The sequence below is a fragment of the Zychaea mexicana genome, assembly GCF_025766255.1.
Source record: "Zychaea mexicana strain RSA 1403 chromosome Unknown BDB00scaffold_20, whole genome shotgun sequence".
Taxonomy (NCBI): Eukaryota; Fungi; Mucoromycota; class Mucoromycetes; order Mucorales; family Lichtheimiaceae; genus Zychaea; species Zychaea mexicana.
In genome coordinates this window covers 348,397-371,865 of record NW_026516683.1, presented here as the reverse complement: position 1 = coordinate 371,865, position 23,469 = coordinate 348,397, and the positions used below count along the sequence as shown (strand labels likewise).

General features: G+C 44.1%; 7 protein-coding genes across 7 annotated transcripts; 1 reads left to right on the top strand and 6 right to left on the bottom strand.

Annotated features, from left to right (window-relative positions):
• Positions 1 to 348: 348 nt before the first annotated feature.
• BDB00DRAFT_937612 (uncharacterized protein) lies at positions 349 to 2,742 on the bottom strand (the record flags this gene model as incomplete). The annotated part of the gene is made up of 1 exon (XM_053129258.1): positions 349 to 2,742. The coding sequence occupies exon 1, from the start codon at positions 2,674 to 2,676 to the stop codon at positions 349 to 351; it is 2,328 nt and encodes a 775-aa protein (XP_052981808.1). The 5' UTR covers positions 2,677 to 2,742.
• A 296-nt stretch (positions 2,743 to 3,038) lies between these two features.
• Positions 3,039 to 4,844, bottom strand: BDB00DRAFT_759966 (GC-rich sequence DNA-binding factor-like protein-domain-containing protein; the record flags this gene model as incomplete). The annotated part of the gene is made up of 2 exons (XM_053119179.1): positions 3,039 to 3,750; positions 3,826 to 4,844. 2 exons carry the CDS (start codon positions 4,842 to 4,844, stop codon positions 3,039 to 3,041), a joined length of 1,731 nt encoding a protein of 576 aa, XP_052981807.1.
• Positions 4,845 to 9,747: 4,903 nt separating this feature from the next.
• On the top strand, positions 9,748 to 11,310 carry BDB00DRAFT_728248 (kinase-like protein; the record flags this gene model as incomplete). Its single annotated transcript, XM_053118276.1, has 6 exons — positions 9,748 to 9,796; positions 9,880 to 10,261; positions 10,346 to 10,565; positions 10,675 to 10,794; positions 10,889 to 11,026; positions 11,110 to 11,310. Coding segments are annotated over 6 exons (1,110 nt in total), but the record flags the coding sequence as incomplete, so codon positions are not given.
• Positions 11,311 to 11,902: 592 nt separating this feature from the next.
• On the bottom strand, positions 11,903 to 12,941 carry BDB00DRAFT_813718 (uncharacterized protein). The gene has a single exon (XM_053122786.1). The coding sequence runs from the start codon at positions 12,549 to 12,551 to the stop codon at positions 12,066 to 12,068; it is 486 nt and encodes a 161-aa protein (XP_052981805.1). The 5' UTR covers positions 12,552 to 12,941; the 3' UTR covers positions 11,903 to 12,065.
• BDB00DRAFT_760132 (transferase) lies at positions 12,581 to 13,561 on the bottom strand (the record flags this gene model as incomplete). The annotated part of the gene is made up of 1 exon (XM_053119192.1): positions 12,581 to 13,561. One exon carries the CDS (start codon positions 13,559 to 13,561, stop codon positions 12,581 to 12,583), a length of 981 nt encoding a protein of 326 aa, XP_052981804.1.
• A 573-nt stretch (positions 13,562 to 14,134) lies between these two features.
• On the bottom strand, positions 14,135 to 15,350 carry BDB00DRAFT_786336 (GDSL Lipase/Acylhydrolase; the record flags this gene model as incomplete). The annotated part of the gene is made up of 6 exons (XM_053120603.1): positions 14,135 to 14,281; positions 14,398 to 14,873; positions 14,943 to 14,985; positions 15,076 to 15,123; positions 15,209 to 15,223; positions 15,315 to 15,350. 6 exons carry the CDS (start codon positions 15,348 to 15,350, stop codon positions 14,135 to 14,137), a joined length of 765 nt encoding a protein of 254 aa, XP_052981803.1.
• Positions 15,351 to 15,743: 393 nt separating this feature from the next.
• Positions 15,744 to 20,620, bottom strand: BDB00DRAFT_237275 (uncharacterized protein). Its single transcript, XM_053116604.1, has 7 exons — positions 20,332 to 20,620; positions 20,147 to 20,257; positions 18,932 to 20,035; positions 18,752 to 18,856; positions 16,193 to 18,661; positions 15,951 to 16,114; positions 15,744 to 15,873 (listed from the first exon to the last, which is right to left on the bottom strand). Exons 1-7 carry the CDS (start codon positions 20,581 to 20,583, stop codon positions 15,864 to 15,866), a joined length of 4,215 nt encoding a protein of 1,404 aa, XP_052981802.1. The 5' UTR covers positions 20,584 to 20,620; the 3' UTR covers positions 15,744 to 15,863.
• Positions 20,621 to 23,469: the final 2,849 nt, after the last annotated feature.

Here is a 23,469-nt window from a genome sequence, read left to right as displayed (position 1 = left end):
TCTCTTTGTCATTCTTCTGGTTGGGCTCGAGCGAAAATGTCTACGTCCACAGTTGTATATAAAGATTGCGTGGCTTTTTTGGAAATGAACGTTAGCCGTGCATAGCGATCGAGAGCGATAGTAGAAAAAGATGAGCCTGATACCGAGGAAGAAGAATTTCTTTGCTCGTCTTCCTTAAAGAACTAGTTTTCTGTAGGACACTAATGTACGGGTGTAGCTGATTCATATGCGTAATTTCGATCCACAAGTGAAAAAAGAAAAAGAGACACGTTAAAGCAGAAAGATTGCGAGTGATACAATTAATGAATTAAAATAAATTAAGAGGAAAAGTCATACATAAAAGACTATTTACAAATCAGAGCCGCCTGCGCGTAATTTATCCAAGAGATTATCCAACTCGGCAATTTCCCGATCATGGCCCTGCTGCTGTTGCTGTTGCTGTTCTTGTTGTGACGCATTTTTGCTTTTTCTCTGGTAAGTGACTCGAACATCCATGGTGTTCTTGGGCTGATAGAGTGGTCTTGTTAAGCCGCCACCGTAGCCGGCGGCATTTTCCTGGCCTTCTTCTTCGTCATCATCTTGACCAAAGTCGCTCTCCATAATAGCAACCAATTCGCGTTCCATTCGTGCGCGATATTCTTGTTCGTCTTCATCCATCGATTGAGTTGCACCAATCACACCAGAATTTCGGTCTTTCTCGTCAACAACATCATCATCGTCTTCTTCATCATCAAAGTTGTATCTCCGTAATGAAGGGCTCGTTGCAGACGATGCTTGCTCACCCGTAGCACTGCGTAACCTAGAAACCAGATTCCGTTTTCGTTTCGCTGGCGGTTGGGTAGATGATGATGGTGCTGCTGTGATGTTTGATAGCACAGAAAGTGAAATCTTTTCTTGCTCTTCAGACTTGGCAAATGTCGTCGGCTCAGAAATCGGTTGTGATCGATCAAATGACATTCGATGAAATGTACTGACCAGAATATCTGGTGCGAAACGGACGCGTCTTCCACTTCCTCCGCCTGTTGATAGTGATGATGATGTCGTTGATGTGTCGCTCTTAGATTTTTTCGACTGGGATAATGTACGTCGTTGGGATCGTGCTGTTCTTAATGGTTTTGTTGTTGGTGTTCTTGCTACGTTACTGGATGTTGAAGATGATGACGACTGCGATGGTAATGAGGATGGCGATGGAGAGGGGGAAGAAGCAACTTGAGACAAGGATCGTTTTAATGGTTTGGTACGTGGTTGTTTAGCAGGAGCAGGTGATGATGAGTATGAGGTAGAGGAGCCGGGTGAGGATGACAATGACGTGGACACGAGTTTAAGTTCGAGGATGTTGGTATCGTCCTTTTCAGGAAAATCGAATATATCAAACAGATTGTCGTCGTCGCCTTTTTGCGTTGATCTTGTTGGTGCCTTGTGTGAAGCGACATTAGATTCAGATATATCAAACACGTCAGATGAAGCGCCGTCCTTTTGTGATGGTGCTGACGGTGGCGATGGTGGCTGGTGCTTTGTTGTTCGATTAGCGACATTGTCGATCTTTTGGTTGATATCAAAAACGTCGGGTAGTGCAGCTTCAGCAGGCTCTTTAAGTTTTGATGATGGTATTGAAGATGGTTGTTGTTTGTCAAGTGGTACTTTTGCGGCGCGACGAGGTATGATGGGGAGTTCAGGGATGGCAAATATATCAAACGCGGAAGAAGGGGGTGAATTGTCGTCTGGAGGCGCTGGTTCTGCTTGCTGCTGGTTCTGTGCTCTGGATTCTGCTTGTACGACATTTATTTCTCTATCAGTAGCGTCGTCGTCGTTGTTGTTCAACGTACAACTAGTATTACATCCTGATGCGGATCGCTGTTGCTGTTGTTGCTGCGTGAGCATGAAATGGTCATATATAGGAGGCAATGACGTTGGTGTGTCACTTCGCTCCTGCATACCCAAAGAGATAAACTTCTGTTGCTGCTGTTCTGATTGGAACTGAGATAAAGGATCAGACACTTGTGTCATGGATATGCTTTGGTCATATGTATTAGCCCAAGATACCGCGTCTAGTTGAGGATATGGCAGTGGCAATGGTATAGAGAATGGCATATCAAGCACCTGCTGTTCCTGCTGATGATACAGCAGCTGTTGCCCTTGCGTTATCGATTGATTTGCTGTATAGGTTCCCAAAGACAGCATATCCGGTTGTTGCTCATTTGCTGCTATTGATGGTAAAGGATATGATGGAATTAAAAACGGTGGCATATACGGCAGTGGCTGCTGTTGTGGCGATGGTAGATAAGTAGGCGCTGCCGGTACGGATGGGGGTGGTGGCAGTGACGTTAGCGGAAGCAGTGTTGGTGGTGGTTGTGTCGCACCTACTCCTTGTTGTGTTGCGTCGTTGATGGTGGAAGGAGAAGAACTGCCCTTTTCATTATCCTCAGAGCTCCTGTCCTCAGATTTCTTATTGTTCAGGACATTGGACGTTGGATTCTGCGTGGTTGCAACGCTGACTGTGTTATTGTTGTTTTCAAGTATAATCTGTGGCGATCGGGACGAAGGAACAAGTTTGGAGGGCTCCTCCAAATCGGAATCGTCATCACTTGAAAGATTTACCACAGGATCGAATCGTGGTTTACGTCTATAAGTGACAGTCGTAGTAGTTTTCCGATTGTAAGTAAGCCCGGTAAACATGTTTAGAGTGTGTTAAGTATGTGTACAAGTTAGAAAAAAGGGAGGTAATACAAAAAAAAAATGAAAAATTATTAAGACGCGAACCGCGCGTGTAATGATAATATAGCGCGTCTTTCTGAGCGTGCAGGAACACTCATTTACGCGATCAAATAGGGTACAAATGTAGGAACACGTCACAGCCAAGCAAGAAAAACAATAGTTACACAAGAATATGCACATCTGGTTATTGTGGCAAGCATGATAACAACGGATATCAGTTTCTTTATGTGCCATGTCCAGTTTGCAACACGAATGAGCTCTTGGATAAGAGGGGGTATATATGTACATACAAATTAATATATCTGGTTTTTTACATGTTAATTTTATCCTTTCACCACAGGCTGTCCATTCGCGGCCATGGCCATCATATCCAGTCCCTTTCTGAAACAAGCAGAGACAGCCCTGTTTTCACCCAAGTCGTACGAGTCAAACACTTGGCGCCACCAAAGATACCATTCTCTCACTTCGTCGTAATTGACTCTGTCTCTTGACAACGTAAGCCATTTGTACAGAACATCCAGCCACTTTGTGAAAAACTCGTTCTCGATTAGCTGCGTCAATATAGTCTCCGGCAAGACATCCTTCCAAGCCATACACCAAATCAACGGTTCCAACTGCTGCTCCCGTGGATTGACCATAAATTCGTCACGCATAACGCGTGTCAACTTGGGCAGGATGGACTTAATCATGAACCCTTCCATTTGTTGAGCTGTCCAAACATCCTTCCAAGGCATGATGATGTGCAATGCAGATTCGTCCGAAGGGTGCCAGACACGCAGGACAACGGCCAGTTTGTGTCGAATCGAGGTAAACAGTTCGCCAAGTCGCCAAGCTTCCAGTACAGGTAGCCATGGATGGATCCAGGTGTGGATCATTTCCGGGTCGTTGCGAGGATCCCAATCGGATACAGCACGCGATATCTTCGGCAAGATCAGTTGGTTGATAATGTTTTCAAATATAAAGCGCGGCAACAAAGGTTTCCATGCCTCCAAGAGTTGCACCAGCGGATCAGGGTCTCGGATATTCCATTGATTACTAAAAGCAATGACATGTAAGTTTTGTTTCTTCCAGATGGAATCTGACATTTGCATTTGACAAAGCACAACTTACTTTATAGCACTACGCACACGGACCAGCCATATGGTATTCATCATTGTCTCATACGGTGTTGATCTGGGCGTCTCCTTGGATCTCGGCCGAAGCACCAGCAGTCCAGTCTCATCTCTAACCGGATCATCGTTACTGACTAGCAGCTGTCGCCACTTCTGCACATCTGCAACACCCCACGTTGGATCTGCCAACACATCCCAGTGCGCCGACTTGAACTTCATGATAGGTGCCCATACTGCCACCACGAGCTGATCCAAACCGAGCTGTTCGATTTCGTTGCTATACTTGACCATCATTTGTTCAAAGATATGACCAAACAAAGCAGTGATATTGGCTTGCTCGTATGCACCCGTCGCCAATGCATTCTTCGACACCTTTTTCAGATCTGTGGCCATTGCCTTGACATCTTCCACCTTGGCCATTCGTGCTTGTTCACCGTCAATCCTTAATCGAATCACTTTGCATTCTTCTTCCATCGATTGGATGCGCAAGGCGTTGGATTGCTTGTCTCGGGACAAGTTTTCGAGATCACCTTTGGCAAGATCAACAATCAGTCGCAAATTATGGCGCAGTTCTGGAAGCCGTGTCGTCGTTTCGATCCAGGTTGCTGTTTGTTGTAGATCGGCCAGCGTCACCTCTTTAGCTTGTGGACCGGTCATGTCGATAATCTTTTGTTGACTTCCAGCAGCTGGTTGCTCGTTGGTGGTTTCGGCCAAAATCGTTGCTGCCGTCTTGTACACTTGTTTCGGTTTTCGTGCTTTTCGCTTCCATGCTTCGCGTTTAGCCGGTTGCTTTGGCTGTGCTTCTCCCATTTCTTCGTCTTCATCCATCTCTTCTTCTCCTTCTCCATCACTGGACACAATCTCGCCTCTTCGTTTCGCTTCTCGTTTCTGCTCCTCGGTTCGTTCACTGAATCCTCTGAAACCGATACCCATCTGCTTAGGTCGTAGCTTGGTTTCGATAGGGTTGACAATACCAGCACCGGCCTCGCCTAAGCCTTCACCAGCACGCCAGCCCATCTTTTCCAGCATGCGTTTACCGAAACCTGTAGTGTGTGCATTGAATTTGGCGAAATCGGAGCTTGGTTTTGCTGTTTTAAATGGTTTTGGCGATGGCTTCATGGATGGTTCGGGCGTTCCTTCCTTTGAAAGAGGTGATTCCTCTTTTTTAGGCGTTTGTTTAGCTGTAGTAAAATTCATAAAATTGGCCATGCTAGACTGGCCATCACCAGCGCTGCCAAGCCCTGCGCCGCCGAGCCCACCACGCATTTCCATTTCTTCATCGCTCTCGTCGTCGTCGTCTTCGCCAAATCGCTTGCGTTTCTTGTTGCTTCGTTGACCGTAAAATCCTTCGGCTTCTTCTTCTAGATCATTATCGGTGATATCGAATCGAATGCGACCTCCTTCGTCATCAGACGAATCGTCACCATCGTCCATATACTGCTTACGTCGACCCATGAAAATGATATAAGTTTAAAATTGATTATTATGAAGAAGGTAAAAAAACGCTATGCAAGAAAGCCCCGCTTGGGACAGCCAACATGACTGCGTCAAATTGCCCGAATTAGAAAGTGCAATGGCACGGAATCTTAGCCTTTTTTCAGTGTCATAAATACTTTTTATTTGTGCTGTCAACGCGTAATCTGAAATAGATCATCACTGCCTGCGTATAGTGTATAAGATAGCTTTTGCTGCTAAAGGCTTTTAAAGTGTATTGATGAAATTAGATGAAACAAAACAAATCGCTGGTTGTCAATGGCTTTTCGTTGCTATGTATCATGCCAATATGGATATTGCTGTTAAGATATGATGTGGAAGCACATCAGGTCGTACATACAGCCAGTCGCTGTATTCATCTCCGTGAAAAATGCTCACGGTATGCAATTTTTAAAGGTGTAAGTTAATTTTTTAATGGAGCACATCTATGTTGAAGCATATGAGCTACTTTATTGAATCTTGCTTGCATTCCTTGAGTATAAATTTAGATAAAAGGTCGCTCAGTTGGCAAGTTCTAATACTCGACAGCTTGTTGTTAACTGCGGTTAAAACTTGAGCTGTACAGCTTCCTGTTACGTGTGAGGTATCCCATCGTAAGCAGGCTCCGGCTTTATTTTACAATTCTTTTTAGTTGTGGGACATTTTCCATTATCACTGCAATCATCTGGGCCAGTAGCACTGCCATTGTCTTTCTTGTTGCCAGTCTCATTAGCTTCATCATTGCTGCTACTGCTGGCTACTTGGTCTTCACCTCTTCACTATCACTGCTAGCATTTTTACTGTCGTCGTTATCTTCACCTTCACTACTGCTACCATACACCCTTTTATCACTAGTGGCATCTTCGTCGTCTCTTTCACTATCCACTGCTACGATTGTGCTTGTATCGCCTTCTCCTTGCTCGTCTTCAATGAAAATGTCTTAGTAGGCTACTTGGCTAATTCTCAACGTGATATAAGCGTATACAATTCAAACCGCCAATCAAAACAAAATTCATATTTTTGAAATTCTGAGAGGGTGCCAAGTTGATCTACAAGCTTCGTTTTCTATAAGGAAGATGTGTAGCACTATACCAATTTAAACGTACCAATTCTCAAAGTGTCATAACATACTGGACATTGTACATAGCACTATGAACTGTATATCACTAGATAGCACTCATTGCAGGCTTTCAGATGATATTTAGTAGTACTCCATTCTACATTGAATATGGTGCGAGCTATTCAGCCTTGAATGCGATTCCCCTATAAGATATGACAAATTGGGTTCTGCGGATGTGGGACCCTTGAATACACCATGACGTTAGGTGCAGCCTACTATATTTAAAACTTACAGAATGTATATATAACCTTTAAGACAAAGTCAAACTTTAAAAAGTTAATCTTTAAATAATAAAATATAATTGTTGAACTTATATAGGCTAGATGATAGACATATACTGTATACTGACTTCATCAACTTCCCCTAGTGACTGTATACTAAAATTACCGCATCAGGCATAACCAGCATATGAATCCTCAACAACATTGACCTCAAACCATCTGGAATATCGCGATTGTTGGCCAGCCGACTATACGCTCAATTTATACGACTAAAACTGAAATACAGTGTAGCAATCACCTCTTCCTCTCACAGAAAAAACCAATGAGACACCCTAGAAAAGGCTCAGAATACATGTCTTCGACTGATATATGGCGCACACCTCAACTCAGAAACGAACAAGAAAATGCGTCACCTCGTGAAATTACCCAGCATGGCCAAACGCATAGCAATCCTACAAGCAAAATTCATACATCAGGCAACCTATCTACCAGAGGATGCACTTCTCCCAACACTCCTAGCAGCACTGGAGGTACCTAGCGAGTAGCTACTACTGGACCAAATTAAAAAAGGAAATCACCAATCATCCCCCTCTGTACTGAATCTTTCCTGGATATCTCCCGTACGGCTCTGAAAAAGGTCATCTGGCAATACCTCACAAAGAAACCTGGTACGCTCCGTTTATTGCCTACGCGAACCAAATTCCCAAAATGCTGTGTTCGACAATTGGCACTGATCCAGTTATGTGCATACCAATGACCCACAAGGAAAGAAGTCGCTGTATACGATGGCGGATTGAATGGCTACCGGGTGAACGTAAGAAAGCCTGCAAAAGCTATACTTCCCCCGATTTTTATATGCCACTTTACAAAAGCCTTGTAATGAATTAGTTCTGATTTTCAAAGTACGTTGTATACCTGGAGACACCGATTGTATTGGCTCAGTAATAGGTGAGCTAATTTGATTTGTAAATGCTCTGTATGCTTTTTGGAGATATAATAACGACTATCTAGATTTTTTGGTAGTTGGTTTTATTTTCAGAGACAAATTTCCCGTAGTGTACCTCTCTTTGGTTCTCTTTACCTGTCTCTTTTTAAATGACAATCAATTTCCTTCCTTACTTTGCCTATCTTTTTAACAATCTTTTTTACAACGCGTTTTATAACCATTCTTTGTTAAGTCACTTGTTGAAGCATTTAACAGTGTGAGAAATAAAGACTATAAAGTCACTAAAATATAAGCTATTGCATGCTGCACTAATCCTAGTTGTGAGAGATTCTTTTTTCCAAAAGTTATTTCGCTTCACTTTGCTCTTGACAGATGACCAGAATTGCTCGATTGGATTCAGTTCCGGAGAATGCGGAAATAAGTTATACAGATCGACATCGTGGGAGTGAAGATATACTTTCCATGTTAGTTGAGTTATGGATAGGAGCGTTTAACAAGGTAATGTCCCTTCATTGCGGGATATTTGTCCATTTTACCAAGGATTGCCTTTGAAGAACTCAGATAGTGGCCTGTTACCGCTCCTATGCTAATAGCCATCAGCAGCACCTCCAAGCTTTCTCTTTTTGATGCGTTTTGGAACTCTTGAACTAACATTAATTAAGCCAGTTGCAAATATTGCACCTAAAATCGATGTTGCACTCGCTTTAGTTGTGGGCACAGTAACTATTGTAGGAGTGCCCTTCTTTGACCAAGCCATACTTCGTTTCAAATTGAAAGAAATGCAGATTCATTAAGGAAGACACAATTTGCGGTAAAATCCAAGTCAGTTTGTTGCCACTCCTAGACCCAGTCATATCTTTGCTGAATCTTATCCTCGCTGTTTCTTTCCAAAGGATGAAACTGTGTCTGATTAATGGACTGATTGCATTGCGTCGTTTATAAAACTATAAACAGTTCTGCGACAGACATTGAATTTGACAAAGTTTTGCTCCAAACTGTCTACCACTTCAGTTACAACCGCAGAAGGAATTTCATCTATAATATAATCTAAAGAAATTGTTTATGCTCATCTCCAAGGATACAAAGACGACCTGATTCTTCCTCTCGCAAATGCTTTCAGGATCTCATAATATCGTTTGACCCATCTCTGGGCTGCGCGAACATGAATACCTAATCGCCTTGCAGCACCAAAAGCATTTAGTAAAAAAAGGTGGAAAAATCTGGTTTTCTCGCTAACAGAGTAAATCGTATAGCGTCGTTTATTGGATAAGTCCATATCAACATCATTATCTCTCTGAACTTCTGGTTGGAGGCATTGCACGATTAGACGTCTTTCTGAAGGTTTATTCATAAAGAATTGAGCACAAGAACTTATTGTTTCGATAGCGGATAACTCCTCGTCAACTGAAAGCTCCATCGATTCCACTCCGTGCTCATCAACGACATGCCCTGGTCCATTTTCATACAGAAATTGCATACTCCTTTTATATGTCTATAAAATAAATTGTAAATAGGAAAAAAGAAGTAAAAAAAGATACACCGAGGATGGCCACCTTCTTCTATATAATAATTGCAAAGATATTTTACTAAGCGACAACTAAAAATAAACGAGATTCATCACATGCGAACACGAATTCACTGGTGGATCAGCCGACACCATTGCTGAACGTGCACGACTTCAAACTCGAAAATCAGCGACTTTACTTTTTAAAAGGACTGTACAACGCGGGAACATGCTCGAAAGGGGAGGCATACGCCATCCTTATGCTTCACGTGAAGTACATGGGGTGGAAGGTGAAGAAGAAGAGCAGCAGCATGAATGTGAGTAAGTGGTACTCAAGTACCGAATGGGGAGCACGTAACAGCTAAGGGGTGTGTGTGTGTGTGAGGAAGGGTAGCATGAAAAGCTGTGTAGTAGTAACAGAAGACTGCATGTAGTAAAAGCAGATGGGGTTTAATGTTTAGCCCTTTCGAGAGAGACCTGCGCGATGCGCGAGCGGAGTTATCTCCCACAAATGGGCGTGCCTTGCTACAGTAACCGACGAAACTAAATTAAAAACACCAAATTGACATCTTGGTATTACCTGCAACTCATCGCCCACAAACACACACCACACCTTTTCTTCCTTTTAAGCATCATATTCGTCATAAGCATTCCAAATGGGCGGTGTTTGCTGTAAACCAGATGAAGTCGACTTTGCCCACGAAGGTATACACATACGCATACATATATCCACCCGCACCACCACCAGCTTATCAAAAGAGATATTCACGGCAATCGTCATCTTGTAGTCGAACTGTTCCATTTCTATTTGATACGAGTTATTGGCAAGGGTGCCTTCGGCAAAGTGCATCAAGTGCAACACAAAGGCACACTTCAAGAGTATGCACTGAAATGTATAAACAAGAGCCGCTGTGTCGAAGTACGAGCTGCCAACAACATGGTCGCAGAACGCCGTTTACTGGAACGTATCGACTATCCTCTCGTAGTGAATCTTCGGTATGCCTTCCAGGATGACGACCATCTGTTCATGGTCTTGGACCTTATGCTCGGTGGCGATCTGCGCTTCCAGTTGGAACGCTATGGTCCCCTGGGCGAATTACAAGTGCGATTCTACGTGGCCGAAATCGCCTTGTCTTTATCCTATTTGCATCGGCGACGTATTGCTCATCGGTAATAGATAACAACGGGAAAAAACAATAGCAAACCAAGCTAACGTGACTAATTTATATCCAACCTGCCCTCGAAAACGTATAGCGATGTGAAACCAGACAATATATTATTGGACGGCAATGGCCACGCTCATCTTTCCGATTTCAATATTGCCACACAATTCAACGACAAGCGACCATTGAGGTGGACAAAGGCCGGATCTTTAGCCTACATGGCACCCGAGATTCTCGACAAACGAGGTTATGCAACGTCGGTCGACTGGTGGAGTCTGGGAGTTTTAGCCTACGAACTTCTTTTCGGCAGAGTGAGCTCTTTTTACTATTATTTCGGTTGTCACACAAAAGGACCCGCAGTGCGAGAAGAGTGACAGGCTCATAAGTGACTAATCATCCGTGTTGCTTTGGACAATACAGCGGCCATTTAAAGGCAACACAAACGAAGAACTGGTCGAATCGATATTGAATGAGCCCTTGGAGTTCCCTGACAATGCACATGAACTGGTGTCTGATGACTGCATTGATCTAGTTACCAAGGTAATAAAAGCTAGTGATGGGTGGTTTTTTTTAATATAATTATCAAGCGCCGGTTTGCGATGAGCTGACTTTTTGTTCTTTTTTTCGTGATCAGCTGCTCGATCGAACGCCGTTTCAACGGATAGGCTGTGGTCAAGGAGGGTTTGTGCAGTTTAAAGAACATCCATGGTTCGACAAGATGGACTGGCATAAACTCGAGAGAAAAGAAGCCACACCCCCTTTCACCCCCAGTGTAAGTTTTGGGCTTGGTCAACTTTCGGAAGGAGTGAGAAAGGAAGGTTAGACTTTTTTTTTGAACTGACTTTGGAAAAATAGAAAGACGAGTCTAATTTTGACGCTGTACACGAGCTCGAGGAGTTGTTATTAGACGGCGAACCTTTGCGGGCACGGAAACGCGCATCAAAATCAACGTTGGCAGACAGCGATCAGGACAGCGAAGCGGCTCGTGCACGACAATTGCTGGATGAAAAGTTCCTGCCATTTGATTGTACCAAGCAAGAAAGTTGGGGTCAGTACGGGGGAGGAAATGCAAAGCCTCATCGACGCCGAAATAGTAGCAGTGGTGGTAGTACCAATCCAAGTTGCCATGACGACATTTCGATCGAGTCCTCGGCGGAGATCAATACTAGCAGCAGCCGTCGCGAATTAGGGGAGGGAGGAGCAACAGCAGCAGCAGCAGCAGCAGGGAAAAACATCAACAGCGAAACGCGACTTTTGCGAAGAATCGGTGGTGCATTGAACGAGCATATCGACAACGCAAAGTATCGTGGCCAAGGTTATATGCCAGCAGCCAATTGCGATGTCGATGAGGACGATTGTGATGTTATCACGCTGGTTGCTGGCGGCGGCAAGGAGTCGAACAAGTCCGTATGATCGCCCATTTGCCGTTGTCTGCCTCCAACGATGGTTGATGAACTTTAAGCTTTTTTTTTCTTTCTCAGCAATTACGTGCATGATACCCTCCTCCTTGTTTTTACACTTTCTAAACTCAACATCACCCCGCTACTACTCTTGTTTAATTGCATACCATACACACACACACACTTTCCCAGTATTTTTCTGTACACTAATTCTGTAAGGCAATCTTTTATTTCCACGAGTATACTTCAATCGAACTAATAGTAATACAAAAATTATATATATCAGCATATATTAGTGTTGAAAATATTATTATTATTATTATTATTATATAAAAGAAATTAAAATCAAGGATAATGATAACGATAGTAATACTAAAATCTGCTTTCGCGAAATAAAGGAGTCTAAGAAGGCTAGCACAAGACTTGACGGGTATACTTTATAATATCAGGATCGTCCACAAACCGTCGCATGGATTCCGTGTCCATTTGTATCTGAACATCAAACATGGCGCCTTTGGCCTGATCACTGCGACCAAACAACACAAGACATCCATCACCGCCTGCAGTAATATACCCTCTGACCCGATCCGGTTTGCCAAATCCAAAGTCGAGTCGCCAGTATGGTAGCATGCTTGCATCACTGACTGTCAAATGCGTACTGGAATTGGGCTGGTAGCACAAATAATGTACAGTCATGTCTTGATGGATCGTGTAGAGCTTGCTGATGCCGTGGAACAACGATGCCTTGAGCGTTGCCATTTGTTGTCGAAACGCAATGGCTGTATCCACCAATTTGGTTTCGGCCACTTCTTGCTTGGTCAATGACATTGCGCGCGTCCTTTTTGCATAGATGAGTCCATGCACACAAAGAAAAATAGGGATTGCTGTTGAGAACATGAGACTGTATATGCATTTCTACAAGTTACTTACACCATCCAATTGCCAAAATACAAGTCCAGGCCCTTCATTTTTGATCGACCGTTTATCCCCATGATCATGTTGACAGCTTCATCAGGTGATACGTCACGCGACCTAACAATTGCCCTAAAGAGCATGGCAAACAGAGCATCCTTGGTCGACAACCAGATCTTGTTCTTGATCATATCCGGTGTATGGGCGTCGCGTTTACACTGATGCAATCCATCCGAATAGAATTCCAGAATGACAGATTTGAGCGGCATCGGTCCATCCGGTGCTGTTCGTGCATATTTTGGCTGATCAGGATTGATCCTGATATCATGATCTTCCCCGCTAATTCGATGTTCATCGCGATAATAATCCAGTACTTCGTCGGTGACGGCCACGTTGGGAGGTACAGCTACCAAACTTCGATCATATGTCGCCTTGTTGTAAGCAACACCACGTGCTTGTTTACACCATGCGTCTAGAAATAGGCACTGCGAATACTTGTCTGCGATTTTATGGAGGATCATGATGCCTAATGCCACGCCACCGTCTGTAAACCGGGTCACTTGCACTGCCACCAGAGGGTCAGAGTACTTTGTGTAAAAGTGGATGGGGAACATGCGATGATAGTCCATCTGACTGGGTAGGTATCCGTCTTGTTGAAACTCTTCTAAGCTGCTGTAGTATTTAGCTTCTTGGAATAATACGCCTGCGTCGTTGCATTCAATTGCATCGCGACCTTGGCCAACGTCTATCAAACGCCCTGCGAGTGGATAGAATTCAACAAGCACGTCAGCAAGTGATTGTGTCAGCGCTTGCGTGCTCATAAATTCCGGATCTTTGTCTGGATTCGTGTAGAACAAGAGGATTGGCGTATACGACTTGAACATGACAACGTCCCAGTCAGATAGTTGGACACGATCCTCGCACAAGGTCGACGTGGATGGTGTAACCCATGTTCGAAAGGTCGGTTCGATATGTGGCTGTTGACTAATATTCATTTACAAAGAAAACGCCAGTATAGCAAAGAGAAAAGAGAGATAAAAGAAAAGAAAAAGAAACGTATTCGGATCTTTCCTATTGTACGGATCTTGCTCACACTAGAGAAGCGTTTCAAGCTTAGAGTTTGCTTGCTTTCGTATTATACATATAATAGCAATGAATTAAAAAGAAAAAAAAAAGGACGAAATTGGCGTGCTATAAGCTCGGTAAAAACTTTGTTTTTGTTTGTTTGTAGCGAGGTCAATCCTTGATCAGACCATATTGATATGCATTTATCGTGCATTTGTGTACAGAATGTTTAGTGTTTGGTGTGTATTACAATTCTGACTGATATTAGCTAGTAGTGCATACATACTGTCTACATGACAGGCCAGTCTACGTAAACCTGTGGCTGGAGCAGCAAACAAATAGCAGAAAGCCACAAGATGACAGATACCATCGCAACTGCTAGTACTGTATTGACATAGAAACAAATCGTTTATACCTGGGAGCAGTAGTACCACTAAGCATAAAGCATGGCCACTCCAAGAATGCCCTTTTTGCTATATCCTGTTTCTTCCTAATCATAATATTTATTTTCTCAACAGACGGAACTGTAACAAGTCATCAAAGTTTTCTCTTGGAAGGTCTCGGAAGCCTGGCAGCTCCATTTCAAGGTTGTCAGGGTGAATTTCGGGGAAATGTCGTTTGATCGTTTCGATTAACAATTCATACATGACCTATTTTGCAATGTTATAAATCAATTCCTAACAGTACAAAAAAGACCCCCATCAAATCCGGGAGCTTACGCCCTCGCATTATAAATCTATTTGAAGGATAAGAACACGGTGTATACCTGATTTCCTTTTGCATTCAAGTGCAAACCATCCAAAAGATACTCGGCCATATGATCCGTACCGAAATCCATCAACGTTTGCCACAAATCCGCAACAACAACTTTGTGTTCCTGCGCCACGTCGCGCACGGCCTGTGCATAATCTCTCGAATACTCCCATGTCCGGTTTAGAGGTCCGCCTTGATCATCACAGCGCTTTTTCCATTGTACTTCATTGAGCGGTGGGGGTGTGATTAGTATCAAGCGTAGCTCGGGGTTATACGTAGACGAGTCAGGCGATTGGATCATAGAGAGCATCGCATTGAGGTTGGCCTTGAACTTGTCCAGCGGAACATGTTGCAAAGCAAATGGTAACGCCGAGTCGTTCGCGCCCAGAAAGATGGTGGCCAACAATACTTTGGCGGACGTATGTTTTTGTTTCTCAAGTGTGGGTAGAAGCTGACGCAGGATTGGCAATGCCCATTCAGTGTTATATCCTAGTGGTGTATGTGTTATGTTAGTTAGCCATGGTAGTGAAAATATTCTTCGGTCCTGCACCAATTTACCTGAAAATCCACGGTTGACAACATCGACTTTGCGTTGATAAGCCTATAAAAAGTGATAGATTGATCGAATATATTTATTTGCTTCCCATCCAGTAGACCAAAGCTGCCGGGCAGAAAGAGAAAGGCTCCTTACGTTGGCAAGGCTTGCACCAAAGCCGCGAAGTTCTGTGTCAAAACTGAACTAGTGTATGTATGAAACACGAGATCCATTAAAAATCTTCTTGTCAATCAAGTTCGACTGGTGAAAGTGGGAAAAAATACCGTACCTGAGTAATCGAGTCCTATTAGAAAAACAAGTGGGAACTGTCAGTTGATTTCAATCTCCTGTCTTTTTGAAAAGGATCGAGATGACGGGAATGAGGCAAGACCTACTCCAAACAAGAGAATTTGATTGTACGGATGCTCCATTGTAATAAGTTGTGGTGATGTTGACTGAAAGGAACGTCTATTATATATATAGGCAGCAAAGCATAGAACACCGGAGCAAAGGAATAAAAAACGGCGCATAGGACGATTTTTCTTACAGCCGAATTGGCCTATATTAACCCGGTGCTCGTGCAATAACATCCGTCGCGCCCCGCTTTCTTTGAGTTTGACAGGTTCAGCGAGTGAAGCACGGGGTTTCTTTTTGCCTCGCCTTGCCCCAGCTTCTGTACGTACAACTGGTGGTAGACAATGCATGGTTTATTATTAGAAAAGCAACAACGGTAGCTATATAAAGTGGATAGAGCGAGGGACAAGAAGGAGAACGCCTAAAAAGGATAGGAAGGGAGGGTAAAAATGGCTGGTGGTTTTTTGTATGAAGAAAGATATACACAAGAACTAATGGTGGTAGAATATTGAGAAAAAGGTGTCTTGCCGTTGTTGTTGCTGTTGTTGCTGTGTTTATTACTTATTACTATGTACTTTGATGTAAAGCAGCTAATTGAGACTATTACAAAACATCAAATGAGTAAATAAGTCCTTTTCTTATTGCAGGCCACAATGCAAAAGAGAAATTCTACTTACGTTCCCTTACAGAACTTGCTGCCACACAAACAGGGTATCTTATCCGCTTCGATAGGGAATTTATAATCGTATGTAATTTCTTCGCCAGGCTCGATATCTCGGTTTGCATAAATGACAATCTTCTTTTGTTTATCCACAGTGATGATCTTGGCACTACAGTTAGGCTGAATAGACGAGGTTTATCGCATCAGTCTTTGTGACAGAGTAGCATCCTATCCAATCAATCAAGAGCGATACTTTACCGAACAACAATGATTTATGAATCGAGCAATACTGCCCTTCTTCGTTGCATCAATGACCGTATCATCGTCGACTCGGAACAGATAACTGCTTCCAATGCCACAGCGCTCGTACTTTTTCTCACGCTCCTCTGCGACCTGTTGCCGGATCACTTCGCCCACATATTCAATCACCATGTCATTCGCATCAATCCGTTCTTCAGCAAACAAGCCCCAGTCATGGATTGGCGACTTGGCAAACCGCAGCTGCTTCTTGCGATTCTTGAGCTGATTGAATTTGAGGATATCTGAATCGGCCAAGGATTTCTTTTGCATGTCCATGCCCACCAGCAGACGCCGATTGTTGACACGGTTCGTGCGCGAGGTGGTGCGGCCATTGACAAGACTTGGGTTATCAAACACAGCTCGGTTGCGAGGAAGATAGGTTGCTTTCACAGAGTCTGGAATGGGATAGTATCCGCGCGCCCGCGCGCATCCGCCTTTCTTTTTGTCTGGTGGTATTTGTCCATCATCGCCAATATCGTTTTCATCAACGCCACCACCACCAGCAGCAGTCGCAGTAGCAGTAGCACTACCTCCACCACCAGCAATGTTTTCATTGTTACCATTCATGTCGCGTAAAACCGCTTGATCAGGACGCACTTTTTCCAGTATAGCCAACCGCAAAAACTCAAAATCCTCGCCGTCTTGGACTTGTTGGAACGGATCCCACTCAGCACGTTTCTCAACAGCGTTGACTGCTGCATCCTTGAGAACCCCATTCTCCACGCTGCGATCCAATAACAGCTCATCGTCCGAGTCGTCCGATTCCAAGAGTGATTGCTCGTACTTTTCTTGTTCTCGTACTTGTCGTTCGGCTTCTTCTTTTCGTGCTCGCTTTGCCTCTTCTGCTAGTGCTTGGTTCTGAGAATCGTCCTTGTCACCACCACCCCCACCGGAAGCGCCAGCAGCAGATTTTTTCGGTCGTCCAGGAGCACGCTTGCGTCGTTTGGCTGGTTTCGGTAAGATGATTTCTGATTCGTCGAAAAAATCATAGTCGTCTATGTGTTGCTGCGCTTCCTCTTCAATGGGTGTTGCAGCTGTTCTTGGAGTTTCTGATGCTGTTGCTGCTGGTGATGATGTGGGTGGAGGTGACCTTCGTCGACCGGATTTCGTAGTAGTTGTGCGTTCGTCCTTGACGTTATACATATGATGAACATCCGGTAACGAGTCTGGCGTATCAACAACTTCGACTCTGTCCCGCGTACTGCTTTTTCCTGATTTCGCTCGTCCCTTCATTTCTGAATCGAGATCTTCGTCCTGTTCGTCGTCATCTTTATCTTCGCTCGAATGACGCTGCAGTCGCTGTAGAAATAGGTCGTGTTCATTATCAACCTCGCTTTCTTCACTTAGATAATCACGTAAAGTGCGTGGTCTATGTGCTGGACGTCCTTTACGCGGTTTTGCCAAATGAACCCGCTCCTCCTCTTCTCCGTCTTCCGACCCTTCATTGTTATTGTATTGCAAACCGTTCTGTTGAAATGAACCCTCATCTTCATCCGAACTCGATGTCATCAATACACGCTTACGACGTGGTGGCGGTCGATGTTCTGAATAAGACGAGCGGTGCCTTGGTGTGGTTCCGCGACTGCTGCTATCTCGTTCATTGTCATTGTCGTCATCGTCCATATCTTCATCAGATGAATAACGTGGCTTTTTGATGATTTTGCTGCCGTTAGGTTCAAGTGCTCGCGATGCGGAGGGTCGTTTCTTTATTCGTGGCAGTTTGCTGATGGAGGGCAGATTGCCTTCTGAAGGCTTTGTGGGTGTCTTTATAGCTTCTCGTTGCCGCTGTTCGCCAGCTGATGCAGATGCTGCCGTTGGTGTAGCTGGTGGAATTTGTGCTGCATACTCGTTGGTTTCGTACAATGTTGCAGGTCGAGCATTTTGGCTAACAAAAGTAGCAGCACCAGCAGGAGTCGTAGTTGTTGTTGAGGATGGTGCAGGCTGTAGTGCTGGAGCTTCTCGTGATTTGCGTAATTCTGGGTTGTGGAAATCGTTGATAGCAGGTCCTACCACACGGCTTTTCAAATCTTTCAAAAACACATCTGCCAACTCCCTCATCAACAAATCCTTGGCTTGTTCTGCGACAGACTTGTTTTCGTCACTGGTGCTGGTTGTTGTTGTCGACTTTTGCTGTTCCTCGGGCTTTGGCGTGCCCACTTTTTTAGTCACGTCACGCCCAGATGTTGCAGCAGTAAGTCTGTTCGTTGTCGTTGGCAATTCGGATATACTGTCGCTGTCCCTGCGAGGCTCGTCTGCTGATGATGGCGGTGGTTTAGTCGATTCACGTCGTGATGAACCGGCTGGATCAGACAGCATGATTGATAAGGTATGTCCCATGATTTGCTGGCCATTTGCTGCTGCCAAACCCCGCTTTGCTGCACTCGTAGAATCAAACACAACGTGCCAACTATCAGCATCATGGTATATCTGCATCAAAAAACGGTACATCACATATAATCAGTTTTTCTTTCTAAATAAGCGTTTACATTCGCCTCCAAAACATTCCCTCTTCCTTACATCAACACAGTTGTAGTAGTAGAACAGCTTGCGCAGATCTTCCAGAACACCGCGCATGAACGGCAAGCATTGTCGAGTTATAACAAGGGATGGTTGATCTCGATCCTATAATCATCCGCCATTAAGTAAACGATACACTCATCCATTCCCTCCATTGTTCCCAGCCATTTGATGTATTACCTCTCTTGGTCGCCGCTCATCAGCAGAACCCCAGTATTCACTGCGTCGTCCATACCGATCCCTCCGCCAGTCCCGTTCCCGTTCGCGTTCGCGATCATACTCATGTTCCTCCCATCGTCGATCTGCATAATATCCCCGCGGTTCTCGTCCGATACTTCTGCTACGACTCCTACTTCGACTACGATACCGTGGACTGGGTGAACCTGAAGGGCTGCCTCGACTACTCCAGCGTGGCGGTGGTGGGGGTGGGGGTGGTGGAGGACGACCGCTGCTACGCGATGTTGGTTCGTAACGATCAGATTCCAAGTGACGCGACGATGACGATGGTGGCGGCGGCGGAGGAGGATAGCGTGACGAATACGGTGGAGGAGGAGGAGGAGGAGGAGGGGTGCTGCCAAGCGGCGGTGGCGGAGGAGGCGGTCCACTGCGATATCCGCGATAGTCGTCATATCTGCTATATGAAGAAGAACGATGATATGGATGTGGCGGTGGCGGTGGAGGCGGAGGTGGAACATTCTTCATATCGTACCGACTAATACTGCTGCTACTGCCATATTTTGCTGACGTGGGGGACAGCTCGTCTTCAACAACTTCGCCTTCTTCATGGTGCGATGATGACGATTTTATACTTTCACTTCTATGCTGTGGTTGTCTTGTTGGCGTATTGTCGCGTAACAGCGGTAATGATGGTGGAGGCGGTGGTTTGCTGTCGCTCGTATCGTCAACAACTCGACTGCTGCTACCTCCAGCGCTACTACTACTTGCGCCGCTACCAGTACTACCGCGCTTTGTTCGTTCTGCTACTGCCGCTTTAAGTTTGTCGCCCGCAGAATCTAATTCCACGCGAAGTGGACCAGCCGTGCCCATGAGTCGTCCATTGCTGTGTTCGACGGCGCGTGACGCTGCCTCTTTGACAATGGGCCCAAATTCAACTCGTGCTAAGCCCAAAGAACCACCTGTCGTAGGGCATTTTTCAATCGCGACGCTTATTACTTCGCCGTATTTTGAAAAGTGAGTCGTGATATGTGTTTCGGTCGCCAATGGTGATAAATTGGATACTGCAATTGCAATAGGGTGCTTCGATACTACCGAATTGTTGTCCACCTAATATTCACATATAATACAATATAAGTTACCACATTCGGTGTATGCATATACAGCACTTGAAAGAATATAGAAGAGGTTATATAAATGAAAGTATACGTGAGGTCTCACCAAAAATTGTACTGTTTTTAATTTGGACCTATACGTCTTGTTGCCTTTGGATGTATTTTTGCCGTAACCAAGAACGCTCAAACGAGGATCTCGAGGAGGATCGGAAGATTGCTAAAATATTGTGTGTGTCAATCTTAAACCCTATTTTCTTATTTTATTGATAATATTATACAATAAAAACTTACAGCATCGCCTTCAAATTGGAGAACAATTTGTTGGTTCTGTTTGTTCTTGCTTCGATCGAGTTCAGGATCGTATACTACTCTGTAGTTGCGCGGTTTTTTGCTACTAGAGTCTTTGCTAGATTGTGATTCTTTATTTGGCTTGCTAATATATATGGAAATGGAAATATTAATTATTTTTTGATGATGCAAGAGAGGGAAAGAAAAGAGAGACATGAAAGTGAATGGCTTTGTAAAATATGTATTTACTTGCATACCATTGCGAATCCATTGGGGGTTAACCGAAGTGAACAGAAAGGAACAAGCGAATATGAGCTTGAAACTTAACGAGCTTGAATCTGTATGGACTACGGCGTTTTTATTTAACCGACCTTGCTGCTGTGTGGAGTTACCATTTCAAGGTTGAATGATAACTGACCTTAAGTTTGCACTACACGTAGTAGGACTGGTTGACATAAGCCATACACTGTTCAATTGTTGTTTGCCGTGTTAAATTCGCACGCATTCAACGTCTTCTAATATAAACTAGGTGAGCTATCTAAAGCTGGCTTCAAATACTTTATGCCCAGATGTGTGTGTGCCGTCAGACTAACTTGTACAGACCATAGAAAAAATGAATCAAAGAGTAGGAGATTTTTTGTCCCGCGTCTTCTTTCCATTCCAGCAGCTGCAAGTTGTTATCTTACCATCAGCATACACACAGCAAAAATTATTTCAACCTAATATGGTGTTCAGCGGCAGCACACAGCTAAGCGACAATGCCTCTGGAATCGGCAAAGCTGTATGGTCGTAAGTAAAGGTTGTTGCTTTTATATACTCAACGTCATCATCGCACAGTCTCTGACGAGCGGTGAGAAGCGTTCTGATACTCAAGAAAAGACGGAGCAAGAGCTTTTAAGTATACGTGGCAAATACGACAAGCTCTTCAAAAAGGTCTACCGTAGGGAAGGACGTGCACTGAGTCGCAACAGCAACAGGCAATAATGCGACAGCAAACATGGCACCAGACGAACTAGATGCGTACTGCAAGTTGTACAAGATTGGCAAGTACAGCAAGAATATTGATGGAGCCAAATGCCACAGACCTACTCTCAATCACTAATACTACATAGGTTGACGAAGTCATTTGGGCAATATACGTTATCGATAAAAACTGCGAAGTCCGGGCATGCTGTGAGCTTTGTTGAGTTTCATTTGTGACGCTCAAGACTACCAATCACCAATGTATTGCGCTGGTAAAGCTAGATGCTACCTCGCAACAAGACGAATTGATATACACTCGTATTCTGTATGCTCAGGAGCATTATAGCAGCATCACTAAGGCTGAACTAGTATAAATGGAGATCAACACTTCAGATGCGGCCTTGATACCTAATGTCATGGCATGGAAAGTCGATCGAATGCATGTGTCGCTTGGTACTTTATAGATTTTAAAGTTAATAATTATTGGAAGGCTAATGACGATGATACGCTTATGGCATTCTTGTCACTTCCTTGCGGGGAAGAGAAAGAGTTGCCTATAGACGCTATGAGTGTAGTGAGGGATGTGGGGATGATGATGATGCCACGTTGCCCAGATCTAGCGCTTCCTCGGATTCCGGTTCATTCGTGTCGTAGTCAGTGTCCGAGAGGCTTAACTAGTCGAATCCACGCAGCACGCGAAGTAATGCCGGCCAGGTCCTTATACATTTGCCGCGAGACAGTCCTATATCGGAACGTGGTAGTTTGTTCATGATATGGTCGATGGTATATAGCTCGTTGTATTGATATGTTGGTGTAGTGCCGAAGGCCTTGAGCAACTGCTAGAGTAGTGGTGTGAGGGATGGACAGCTGGCGTAGCTAGCTAGCTTTACACAGTATATATTTCTCTCTGAGCAAATTTGGTGTTTCTTCTACCATGACACCTTTATAGAAGAGAAGAAAATGGAACCTCTTTGAGCAAGTCAGGCTGTCTATTGGTGCGCAACAGTAGTATAAAAGAAGACACAACAATGCAGTGCACACGGACGGACTGAAGTAATATCAGTGCGTCTAACAATTTTATTCATGCTGGAGAAGACAACTTACACATAAATTGAAGAAAGCGGTATATTATGCACAGAGCAACAAGGAAAAACAGGTCGAAGTCTTCGTAGCAGTTCACAAGAAGCCGCAAAACTACAAAGCAGAGGCTAAAACAGCATATTTGTTCTAGTTTCTTACAGACAATCAAAAAGTCCAGCCAGCGGCATTCTGGTGAAGTATAAAGCCATTGCACCGTAAATTCGTAAAGAAAAATATTAAAAGACGTTCTCTAGAAACACATACTGTATGCAATAGTTTTTGGTATATACGCAGGTAGTGTGGAATATATGTTCTTCAAATAAAAAAAAGAGACATCCAAAAATGGTATCATTGTACAGCAGTATGCAGTAAAGCCAAACTATTACTACTACTATTGCTATCAAAGTACTTTTTTAAGTTCTATTTTTCGAAACTGCACATTTGGTGACCTCCTCGTATACATCATCGCCACAATCACGAGCCAATTGTATTTCCTCCTCTGGCATATCCATGACGTACCTCCATTCTCTGGCACTGGCATCCATTTTCCTGATGAGCCGACTCACACGGGATTTGCCAGGATAATCCGACGGCGAAACAAAGACAAAATAAACACCCAGTTTTTCCAGCATCATCTAGTTGTTGCTGCTAGAGTGCCTTTGTATGCGTGTGTCAAGAAACTGCTCCACATCCGCCAATGCCAAAAAATCAGACTGGAATGCCTCTATCGATAACTTTTCTAGCACAGTCAACTTTTCGGCCATGACAGTTAGTACTCTTGGTGTCATTGCAAATGCTGACTGTTCCACCGAAATTGTACGCAGTCGTGGAGCTAATCGTTCCAGAAACTGAATCATTCCATCTTCCCTGATCCTTGACAGTTGCCCAATAGAAGGTCTTCCAAATGTGTAGAAGTGGCAAGCGATGCGAGCACGGTATCCTCCACAGCGTCAATTTGATGCAGTTCCACATGGGTCAAATTGGGTACCGATCGGTCAAACACTCATTGTAGCACTGATACGCTGACGTCCCATGATGTTCCCTTTAGTCTGATATGCCTTATTGATGGTAGTATCATCTCAGATAGATGTGGCAGTG